This window comes from Cololabis saira, chromosome 15 (genome assembly GCF_033807715.1).
Source record: "Cololabis saira isolate AMF1-May2022 chromosome 15, fColSai1.1, whole genome shotgun sequence".
NCBI classification, from domain to species: Eukaryota; Metazoa; Chordata; class Actinopteri; order Beloniformes; family Belonidae; genus Cololabis; species Cololabis saira.
In genome coordinates this window covers 23,819,384-23,832,128 of record NC_084601.1, presented here as the reverse complement: position 1 = coordinate 23,832,128, position 12,745 = coordinate 23,819,384, and the positions used below count along the sequence as shown (strand labels likewise).

Genomic DNA, 12,745 nt, shown 5'->3' with positions numbered 1-12,745 from the left:
GTGGACACAACAAGAGTTGAGCGGGTCCCATTGGAGCTATAGGTTGAATGGACGAGAAATGGAGAGGGTTAGGGAGGCTCTTATGACATAATGTGTGCACGTGACTGCACTTTGCCTGAGCAGAAGCATGACCAGAGGAGGTGAAGATGAAGGGGTAGAGCAGAGAAGCAGAACTGAGAGTAGAGGGGAGAAGAGGCTAGTCGGGGAAGTGTTGAACTTGTTGAAGTGTTGTTGCATGCGGAAGAAAACCCACAAATAACCCTGATGGTTTGTGGGAAAGCTTTAAATGATTTGTGTGACACTGGAGCAGCCGGCTCCGTTTCAAGACAGCTATTGCCACAACTAACAATGTCCAAGGAAGTGATTTTAGAGGTCGGCTGATGGATACTTGGATAAGGAGCTGCTGACAGCCAGTGGAGAGCAAATACATGTTACAGGTGTGCGGCCATGCTGAGCCCTGGGCCGTGCCCTGCCCAACGGGAGGAAAGGTTGCAGTAGTAGAATCCTTACTTACAGCATATGGTTTCATAAATTATTCAAAATGTGTTTGTGCAGCCTGTTTAATTTGTGTAGTATGACAACTGGTTTGACACCCTTTGAAATATTATTCGAGGAAAGATATTTCCTTCCCAGTTCGGAATAAGTCCTGAAAAAGACAGCCGGAAGGGTTGGTCCTGGATTCGTCGGTCACATTGTATGAAGCAGAGGTATTTAAAGTAGGACCGGGGAAGGTGTCGATGAGTCTGACTAAGAAGGGAGGAGGGGTGACTAGCTACCCACTTGTCTCAAACTCAGTAAATAAACCCACAGATCCTCCTTCCGCAGTAGGGGTGAGAGATGAGAACTCTGCTCCTTGTGCTGTGGGCAGGTGTCTGAGGATGTGCTATTGTCTGGTGGACTGCGTCAAGTATTACCAGACCAAAAAACCCCACACATAATAGGTCACCATGACCATAATGACAACTTATGGGTCAAGGTTGTGGCTCTTATTGCAAGGAACTACCCCGATGAGAGTTGTTATGTGTGCTGCCTGGTAGTCCTACCAGCATGCCCAAGCCGGTACCGTCCAAGAACTCTTAACTACATCCATGTATGTAGGCCACCCTGATCAGACAGCAAGGAAAGGAATTGTGGGAAAGTATTTCAATTGTATGATAGGTGTTCAGCCACCTGTTATGAGGATCCTTCCAATTTTACAAAATTGTTTTCTAACTTCAGAAGCTAACAAGGGCCCTTGTTGAACCGCTGTATTTAAAGATACTCTGCAGATTAAAATCTGCTGTTTCTGAGGCTGAGTAGAAAGAGTTTGAGACGATGAAGCCCTTCTGGATCTTGCTCGACACATGCACACCCTCACGGGAAACGGGTCCCCAGGACATTCTGGTGAGGAGGGCATCGTGTGGGGACAAACAAGGAAGCATTAGGAGCTCAGTAACGAAACGTCGCCATGCCAACGAAGACAGTTAAAGACGGGCTAGTCAAATATTTACAAGCTACATGAGCCAGCTCGGTAGCTGTGTGTGCAGCTGTCTTAATGAGGACCAGCCTAAGCTTTAGACTCCAGTGTGAGAATGCTTTTGAAAAATGAGGACTTGTAAGATGCTTCTCTGGTCCCGCCTCCCGTTGGGGGGCTGTGTGTCTGGAGGTTTAGTCTCAGGGCTCGGGTTTATGTCGGTGACTGCCTGCATACAAATTTGTGGGTTTAGAGTACCACACACACACACACACACAGAGCAGAATGGCTTTTATACTGTGAAAGGCTCGTCACCATAGCAACAGGACCAGACTGACACAGACAGAGAGTCAGATATCAGGTGAATTTATCCTGGCTTATCCCCTCAGACTCTGAAACAGGTGAGTGCATCAGCCCCGATCCTCTTTAAAGGTTCGGACTCTTCCATCACGTGAGTTTTTGTAAGTAAGGGCCCCAAAACCGAACCTCGCACACGGTCCAAACAAGCCGGTCTCGCTGGGAGTAAAAAGAGCTGAATCACAATATAAATCCAATCGCTGAAGCTCCTCCAAAGTGTCATGTGACCACCGATGTCATCGCAGAGCTGAACAGTCTATCAGAAAAAAAAACCTTTGAACCCGAATGAAGCAGTTTCTGGAGATATTGTGGAGGGGTTGCTGCTACTGCCTTCCTCTGATCTCCTGCTAACGGCTTCAAAGTCAGAGTTAATCCATCAAAGTTTGTGTCAACAAGCCAAATAAGAGCATTTTGTCCGACTGTGTGTGAAAATGCATTAAAACCTTCTCTAAATGTACAGATGTGTACAGAGAAACCCCCAACGACAGGTTTCTGCCATTGCTAGCACGGTTCCGCATTCCCAGATATGTGGGTCCCCATTTCTCTCTCTACCCCCTTCCTCTCTACACCTTGAATAAAGTTCACTAGAGCTGCAAAAAAATAATTAAAAAGAAGACATTTCTGCTAATTTGATCCCATACAAAGCAGCAACTTCCTGACATTTGGAACGTTGTAGCAATAAACTAAACACACCTGAGTGTGTTGCCTCGGAGAGTTCGATAGTGATCAATTCAATACCAAAGGATACGAAGAAGAGGAGGACCTGGTGGTGCTTCATGGCCCCAATGAGACCAGCCAGGGCCACCAGGAAGAGGAAGACGCCCACGCCGATGACACCTCCCACCACCTGGAAACTGGACACCAGGCCGAACCACTTCCCCCACGCTGCGATGGCGATCATCAGCAGGCTGACCATCTGGAGAGAACATGAGTCACAACATGATGTGGTTCTGCTGCATAAGGGTGTACAAATTACATTTAATGCTTTTTCTTGTCAGCTTCACTTAATTTCTTAATATACATCTATTTTTTGCATTTCGGATCTTTAACAGAGTCAAAAAATACTGTAGTTGGTGTGAGGAAATGTAGCCCGAGCACGAAGGTCAAAGAAAAGAATATTGTTGTTATTCCGGTTACGTGACCAGAAAGATGATTTGAAACAAAAGTCAGAGCCGGACATCTGTGATCTCTGATCCCTCAGACGACTGCATCAACCGCCGTCATTCATCAATAACATGGACAAGCGTTACAGTGGAAACCTTTGTCAACACTACAATATGGAGCTGCAGTCACAATAAAACAAAAAAGGAAGTTGTTTGTTTATCTGGTCCATAGATTACATCTCTGGACCCTAACACTTTTTACAAAGCTTCACAGGGCTGAAATGCAAAAATAATGCATCAACAAATGACATGGAAAACAATAAGTTATCTTGTTTAATCTTTAATGCTAGTGAAAGCAGAATGAAAAGCACTGGTCCAAGTACAGAACCTGGGGAACACAATGGCTAACTTCTCATTTACTTGGACAAACTGGTATCTATCAGATAACTGACTTACCGTACATATAATTAAACTCCTTTAATCCATACTTCTGGAGTGACGACCTGTGGCAGCAGCTCTGGTCAATTTGTGTCTTTATTAGCTTCTTTTGGGGAATTTTCTGTTGAAACTACAATTTTAAAAGCATTGTTTGTGGTGGGTAGTATGCTCCTCTGCTTCATGGATTTATTTGTAGTGCTGATAACAAGATGGCAGGAGTGTCTATTTTGAAGATATGGGTGCAGGAGGACTTTCTCAGCACGTCTTTTGTAAGAGTTTTGAAGGACCAGCAGATTCAATTTTCAATTCAATTCAATTCAATTTTATTTATATAGCGTCTATTACAACATAAGTTGTCTCTAGGATCTTTCCGGAGACCAGAACAACCATATATTTAACCAGAAACCAGAACCCCGAGAAATTATTACATAAACATAACATAAACAGTGGCGGGTAAAAACCTCCCTAGTCCATCCTCCAGATGTTAAACTGCTGACTAAGTTTCCATCCATTTACCTGCACTGCCTGTTGATGCAACATGTGACATCTTCAGTAAAGTGGTTGCCAGGCAACACACACAACGTGATGAACGTTGGAGATTGGGACTTCTGTTTTTGCAACTCTTCCAACTCTCTAATAATCTGTGAAATGATGCCCATCTAACTCTTTATTTATTTATTTTTAACCTTTTTCTAAGTTATTTACACTGCAACAACATGCATTTGCTTTAGGGTTTAATAAAGAAAAATTTAGTTAATCCAGTCACACATTTGAGTAATAGAACCATGTGATTGAACATAAAAAAGTTTAAAAAGAAGTCAAAGTAAACGTAAGAATCCCCGTTTGTGTGCTCTCCATAACAACCCATTTTTTTCTAACTTGGGGCTGTAAATAAAGATCCCTGTAAAACAAGGATCAGGACTTGTTGGACCGTTTTAAACTGGGAGCTCCCAAAGTCCACTTCCTCTAACGACCCCAGCTTCAACCTTACAGGAAGTCTGTTTCCTGCAGGAAAAAGCGTCTTCCTGTGTCGTCAGATGAGATTCGAGGCTCAGTTGTAATGATAATGGGACTAATGATGAATAGGAAACATCGTCAGAGTGAAAATTCAGGTGTTAACGGAGTCTTACAGGAAAATAAATTCACGTCAAGGTTCGTATCACCTCTGTCAATCCAGCTTCTTTGTGTAAAGAAAAAAGAAAACATTGGTCGTCGTGGTCTTCGTGTTACTTAGACTTCTATAAAATGAGTTGTTTTAATAGTTTGCCGATCTGGAGCTTTCAGGTTAATACAATATGAAGAGGGCAAGACATCAGCAAAGGTCTTAGCAACTGTTGCTTCACATCAGTCTGGAGAGGGTTTTAAAACCACTTACAAACGGAACTGTCCACAGAAAGAAAGATTGTTCACAAGTGGAAAAACATTCCCTTAGATGAGCAGGTGGAGCAGGTGGACTTTATTTCCACCCGCTACATAAATGAAAACAGAAAGGTCACGATAAAAAAGGCAAAGACAAACAGCGTTTCAACATGTCTGCTGGCGGAGAAGATGATATAATAAACATTCAGTCTGACATCATCTAACGTCATCATCTCTCCTCCAGAGATGTTCTTCAACACAGACTACACAGATGCACCGAGCCCCTGAACACTGCTGTTTTGGAGTTTTCTTTCCCAGATTTATGACATTAATGATTCAGATATGTTGATTTAAAACGACAAGACATTTTACTTGCAAATGCATGTTTATAAAGTGAGTTTTTTAGTCACAAATAGGGATGCTCTTTTTTTTTTTTTTTTTTGGGGGGGGGGGGGGTTGCAGATTTTAGAAGGGTCTGAACTCCTCTATCTCACTAAACAGGGGGCCCCGAATACTGCACAGGCCCCCCAAAATAGTAGACATGTCCCTGTCACCTCCCGATTTCACAGGTGCCACAATGACATGTGTTTCCACCCTTTTCCATCCACACACACACACACACACACACACACACACACACACACACACACACACACACACACACACACACACACACACACACACACACACACACACACACACACACACACCATCCTAGTTAGCGATGGCACCTGCTCAAACATCCGATAATCAGTCATAATAATCAATAATCCCATTTACCACGTAGAGGATGTTGATCGCGCACAGACTCTGTCTGGAGCAGCTGAATCCAGCACAGCCCATCCTGCCAGGTGTTATCCTCAGTTATCGATCCTGTTTTATATCCTCTGCTATTTATCCTCACCCACTAGATCCTCAGACAATGATCCTCAGTTCCTACTGTTCAGTTATTGGTCCTTGGATACTGATCTTCAGATATTAATCCTCAGTTTTTTTTATCCTCACTAAGCGATCCTGGTCAATGAATCCTCAGGATTCAGAGTAAAAGCATCTGCAGCGGCTCCCGATGGAACAGCTGGAACGGAGCGCGTCCACCTGCAGACACCGGAGCGCTGCGTCACACCACGGCGCACACGAGGCCCCCTTCAAAATAAAAGCCTGGCAGCCAGGCTCCGTCAGAACTGGTGTCAGCGAGGCAAGGCAAGTTATCTGTAGCCTATAGCACAAACAATTCAACACAAGGTAATTCAAAGGGCTTTACATCAACATTAAAATACACAATTAAACAGTAAGTAACAAATAAAATGAAATAAAATGATAAGAAAAGAGGTAAAATAATAAAAAGCAAGTTGTTAAAAAGTAAGGGCAGTAGAGTACAGCAGGTACATCTCATTCTTACAATGGCAAGAATTATGTTTCTATACGGTCAAAACGTACAAAGACCGGGTCAAATACAGTATTTCAAAAGTAATCTGTAACTATTCGTACGGTGAATTAAACCAATTTGACAATTCTACGCCAAAATGCAAATCATGTTTAAAGCAAAAAATAAAACACTACCAGACAGTGTGCAGAAGTTTTTAATAGCGTCTGAGAGTAAATGTGAGTTAAGAGATGGATGCAGATTTTTGTTACCAAAAGCGATAAAAGAAGTTAAAAGAAGATGTATTTCTTTTAAAGGGGTCCAGCTGGGGAATAGTGTTGATCTCAAACTTAAGCAATGTAGCCTACTTCCTTTGTTATGTTCAAAAAATCATTATGTGCATTTATATTTGGGAGTTATGGCTGTAATTGAAATAAAGGGAAAAGGGATGTATGGGGAGAGGTATGTGTATGTGTATGTGTATGAGAGGTATGTGTATGTATATGCATCTATGTGTGTACATGTATATATGCAAGTATATGTACAGTATATGTATATATTATGTGTTCGTTTTTTTTTGTTTGTCTTTTTGTTTGTTTTTTTTGTTCTATTTTTCTTCACACTTGACACCATGTATTGTGTAGCTTAAGTTGTATATGTAGGTGGGCATTAATAAGCTCTGCTTCTGCCTGAGCCTTTTTCATTCAAATTGTAAAATTTGTCACAAAAATAAGAAATATCCAAGGCACCCTTCTTCAAATATAAATAGCCTTTATTTGAAATGGCTATTTCATGTGGAAAATTAAAAAAGTGGGTTACAACCCACGCGTTTCGGCCTGCAGCCTTCCTCAGGGTGTGTAAAATTTGTTTCTTCCTTGTTGCCTTGAAAGGTATATATGACTGAAATAAACTTAAACTAAACTAAAATACAAAAAAATGCCTGTTTTCAGGTCTTATTTCACAAAACTGACGACTAGAATTACCCTTTTTATACGGTCAAAAGTAATCTGTGCCGATTCGAGCGGTGAATCAAACCAATTTGACAATTCTACGTCAATGCTTGCATTCAGGGCTTATCCATAACTTTGCGCGGTTTTCAGAAATCATGAGTATTTAATTTAAGAGTACGCTTAAATAAAAACTAATAAAAAATAAAAAATAAAATAAAATGATAAATATAAAATAATAAAAAGCACAGGTTGTTAAAAAATAAGGGCAGTAGAGAGCTTAAGGCTGATTTATGGTTCCGCGTTACACCAACGCAGAACCTACGGCGTAGGGTACGCGGCGACACGGCGCGTCGCCGCGTACCTTACGCCGTAGGGTTCGCCGTCAGTTTAACGTAGAACCATAATTCAGGCTTAGAAATACTGAGGACTTAGAAAGACTGACTTTTATTCTGAAGGGAATCCATCCAGTTCCGTTGATTCAGGGATGGTTACGGGAAGGTCCCGGGTGCCGATTGGCTGAGCGGGAGCTTCTTTCTTTAGTATCCTCTGGAAAGCTTCCAGAAATGTCAGCAGCAGTTGATGCGGTCTCAGGTTCAGCTCCAGTGTCCTGATCCGACCCAACAGCTGTCATCAGCAACAGTGACACACAACCGACCCTGCACCCTGGGCAGGCCCTCCTCCACCTGCCCAGGATTAGTTTAAATAAAGATAAAGAATAAAGTTTCTTTATTGTAAATCACTTTGGAATAATATATCAATACATCCTTATTAAAACATTTTCCAGGGGATTCAGTTTTTGTTTTTGTGTGGTTCTTGCAACACAAGAACAGTGCAGGGTTTCATGGAGTCACTGATCCATGTTAATTGTCAAATTGGTTTAATTCACCGTACGAATTGTTACAGATTACCTTTGTAATACTGTATTTGACCCGGTCTTTGTACGTTTTTACCATATAAAAAGGGTAATTCTCGTCAGTTGTGTGAAATAAGACCTGGAAACAGGCATTGTGGCATAGAATTGTCAAATTCACCGTACAAATAGTTACAGATTACTTTTGTAATACTGTATTTGACCCGGTCTTTGTACGTTTTGACCGTATAGAAACGTAATTCTTGCCATTTTAAGAATGAGATGTACCTGCTGTACTCTTACTTTTTAAGAACTTGTGCTTTTTATTATTTTACTTTACTTTACTTTTCTTATCATTTTATTTTATTTTATTTGTTATTTACTGTTTAATTGTGTCTTACCGCTTTTAATGTTGATGTAAAGCACTTTGAATTTCCTTGTGTTGAATTGTGCTGTACAAATAAACTTGCCTTGCCTTAAACACCTGCATAGGTGATATACATCCTTCATCTCACACGGTCTCTCTTGAATTTTGGGTCCTGACATGTTCAAGTAAAGACGATTCTTTCCATAATAAAAATGTCATAACTTGTATCACACCAATCCTACGTAGTTGGAGTATCACCATTTTTTCATAATTACTTTCCTAGCTGCAATGTTTAATATCCCAAACAAATATTTTGTTTGTTGAAACCGAAAAAAAACTATTCTTTCCAATGAAATATAATGTAATCCCAAATATAATCAATAATTGTGTTTAAAAAGCTCTTCATAATGTCAGAGCTTCCATGACAGGCCCAAAATAACTGAAAGTGGTTGACTCTGGAGGCCAACAGTTCTCCAGCATCTAGAGGAACCTGGGATGGGACTTTTCTTCTGATTCCTTCTCCCGTTTATTCTTTATATAAGTTGTGCTTGTGATGTAAAATGTAGCCTTGGGCAGTTTGATTAAACCACTGTGGTGAGCATTTAGCCTTGGCCTGAGCACAGCTAAAAGATTAGCTCTGAAAGATTAGCTCTGACGTCACAATCATGTTTATCAGAATCGTAAGGATGAATCATTGTTCACGCATGCTTCCTTTGTTCTGTGTCATTTCTGCATCGAGACGCCTGATGTATCTTCTGACCCACTTGCATGCAACTGTTTAATTAAATCTACTGAAATCATCTCTCACGTCTTATTCTTGGTAACTCACACCCTGAGTTTCAGCCTAGAGATTCACCTGGTTGGAAAAAACACACAGAGTTTTAAAAAGGGTTTTCCACAACACTTTAGATTCTTGGAGACTTTTGTACAATTTGAAATTAAAATTAATTTGAAATTACTTTTGACTCAATTTCTTTTTTCACATTTGAACGTTGGTACATATTGTTTACATATTGATTACATAACAATAACATATACATACTATGTATGTATAGACATATACAGACATATATCTTAAAAAGGTTCACATATTTAAATATACCAATAACGTCATATACATGCAGTCAACCATACAGTTAATTATACTTACATAACCTGATATGTAAATACATATAAATTAATGGTAAAAAACGGGGCGGCCCTCATTAAAGTCAAACAAAGATGTAAACACTATTTATGAGTACAGGTCCCAAGTTTATCATCTATTCAAATATTATATATTGTGTGGCGTATCCTAACAATTCCAACACATATTCTGCTCAGGCTCCACTGAAATTCTGCTTTAGAGTCACTTATAAAGACTTTTAACAAGTTGTTTTCAAATGTTATCTGAGTTTTTTTGATAAAGTTTATAACATAACGACGTCGATTGGAAGAGTCTGGAATAAGCATAATATCCTTGACGAGATGTTGATTTTTCTTGATTCTTGACTCAAGAAAAACATTGGAATTAAGTTCCATGTTTGTATGTCTTTTTTAATCCTATTCTAAAGGAAAAAGATAAAGAATGCATATTTGGTCACTTTTTTGTGAATATTAAATCCTAAATATCTCATTCAAAAAACTCTTTTAATCCCAACCAGAACCTGACGTCAGTCAGCAAAAAGCAGAAAATGACATTCACACATTCATGGGTGCATTGAGAGAGCAGGATTGGATCTCCATCAGTCAGAATCCATCATGTCGAAGGGAAATGTTAAAGTTTTGAGGAAGAAGAGTCAACACTTAACGAAGTCCTTGAATGGTGGATTGTCCACTAAAGCCTTTTACTATAAAGCTCTAGAAGCCCGAGAAATGCTTAAAGATATTCAATGTGAAAAAGGGTTTTCAGACACCAACATGTGGATGCCCGCTGAAGATCTGCACCTTCTTCCCTTCAGTATTCAGAACTCTAGATGGCAGCATTTTCCCTTGTACGTGTTTGAACTCCCATCACCGAGGACTCGTTCCTGATCAGAGGTGTCAAGTAACGAAGTACAAATACTTTGTTACCTTACTTAAGTAGACATTTTGCCTATCTATACTTCACTGGAGTAATTATTTTTCAGATTACTTTTTACTTTTACTCCTTACATTTTCACGCAATTATCTGGACTTTTTACTCCTTACATTTCAAAAACAGTCTTGTTACTCTATTTCATTTCGGCCTGGTTGTGGTTGTGGCTCAGATGTTCTTGTCCAGTTTTGTTCTTACATCCGTTGCCCTCAGATTCCTGCAACTAAACTTGGATGTAACTTGTCCTTAATGGCTTTTTCCCCCTTACATTACTTTTACTTTTATACTTTAAGTAGTTTTGAAACCAGTACTTTTATACTTTTACTTGAGTAAAAAACTTGAGTTGATACTTCAACTTCTACAGGAGTATTTTTAAACTCTAGTATCTATACTTCTACCTGAGTAATGAATGTGAATACTTTTGACACCTCTGTTCCTGATCCTCTCAGGGGGACCATCCATTACCTGTTGAAGCCGTTTCATAGATTAAAACAATCGCGTGTTTCATTGAATACAAGTTTGATGTCTCTGAACTCCTTTCTGGTGAGGGCTGTTTCCTGCCAGCAAAGTATTAACCTAAATTAGAATTAGTTTATCTCAGCTACAGGGTGTATTTAAATACTACTGGGAACAAAATAAAAGTTACATGTATAGGATTATAGCAGAAGTGTAAATATTAGATATGCATATTACCATGGCAGAGTAAATGAACAGGGAACGCAGCAGAAATATCACCCTGTGGAGAAATGTGTTGGTTACTCTTCTATCTAAGAAAGAAAACCTGCCATGATGATTATTGAAATAACATGAAACTGACAAAAGTCATAATAGAAAATGACTGACCACTGACTAATGTAATCAGACGTTGCTTTTGGAATGTGGTTCAACAGAATCATTAAAACACAACAAAACAGAAAAAATTAATAAAACCTTCCTGGACAAATTAGTTAATATCTTGAAGTTGAAATGTAGTTCCACGTCTTTTTAATCGATCACTTCGATCCAGTGATGAGTGTTTGTCTCAGTGAGACCTGTGCACCAGTAAACAGGTGTTCTGGTCCTCATGGACAGACGTCTACAGATGTCCCAGGGCTGAAGGGTTCTTCTCCAGACTGCAGGTTCCAGATGTTTCCACAGATGTCCAACAGGAAGCAGATCAGGACTCTTCAGAACAGTGTTTGGTCTCTGTGATCATGGAGCTGAAGAGACTCGTCAAAAAGCTGCAGTTTTGTCTCATCTGTCCAGAGGACGTTCCCCCAGAAGCTTTGTGGTTTGTCAATATACATTAAAACAAATTCCAGTCTGTGTTTTTTCTTTTCTTTCTTTCTTCCTCTTCTTTGTCCTCCTCAGTCGTCCACTTTGGTCCAAACAGTGATGGATGGTGTCATCTGACACTGATGTTCCTTGACCTTGGAGTTCACCTTGAATCTCTTTGGAAGTTGTTCTGGACTCTTTGGTTATCATTCATATGATCATGTGTCTTCTTGTAGACACCTTCTCTGATGGCATCTCCAGTCTGTTGTCCTGGTGAACATTGATATATTTATATTCCCCTTAGCACCTCCACTTCTTCTCTCATGCTGGAAAAACTATTTGACTGGGTAATTCTTTTTTTTTATATATATTTTTTATCCTCAATTTTTTCCCATTATATCACCTAGTGCTCCTACCTAAGTTCCTACCCAAGGGAACACGGGGAGAACATGCAAACTCCACACAGAAAGGCCCTTTCGCCAACCCCACCCAGGGTGTGGGCACTGAAGTCATGGGGGAACTAACACGCACTTCAGCGCCCACAGCGTCCCCGGCGGGAATCGAACCCAGGACCTTCTTGTAGCATGCAACAGTTTATTGCTGGCTTTGGTTTCTTACCTTCTTACGATATGTCTACTTGGTCGTTCAATGGTCCAAATTGTGTTGTGTTAGCTGGAAATGTACTCTAAGCAATTAAAGCTGGTCTGTTTTCCATTCAGTTGGTTTGCTGCAGGAATGTATAATAACACACCTTCTGAGATTAAAAATGTCATGAAGGGTCTCTGCATCATGTTACCTGAGATCAAGAGGGACTTGTCTCACAGCAGGTTCACCTTGCTGTGAGAAATGTTGGCTCCAGATTTAAGACATTTTATCAGTTCAAAACACGTTCAGGGAACTTTTACTCCGATAGGCTCATCAGCTAACAGAAATTATGTTTGTATGTCAGTAGTCTGAAAACATGCCTTATGCTTGGTGAGAAAAGGGCTTCCAGGACAAAAGAAGTGTGTTTTCTCACACAATTTCTCAACATCCTTCGGCGATATGCTGAATTTCTCTACAGACGGGATTGTTTTTCACTGCTCCGCTCCCATGGGAGCCCACTGAACCCCAAAATACTGAGCTCCAACACCTCTGCTGTCATAATGATCATAATGGAGTCACATCTCCAGTCTTCCTATTATTCCCACTCCTC

General features: G+C 40.2%; 1 protein-coding gene across 1 annotated transcript in view; it reads right to left on the bottom strand.

Annotated features, from left to right (window-relative positions):
* The window catches only part of tspan13b (tetraspanin 13b), a 22,279-nt gene extending 16,435 nt beyond the window's left edge, over nt 1-5,844 (bottom strand). Inside the window, exons 1-2 of the mRNA XM_061742020.1 lie at nt 5,491-5,844; nt 2,559-2,726 (exon numbers count right to left, since the gene is read on the bottom strand). Of these exons, the coding sequence (XP_061598004.1) occupies nt 2,559-2,726; nt 5,491-5,553 (231 nt within the window). The 5' untranslated portion in view covers nt 5,554-5,844. The remainder of the gene's footprint in view (nt 1-2,558; nt 2,727-5,490) is intronic.
* Nucleotides 5,845-12,745: the final 6,901 nt, after the last annotated feature.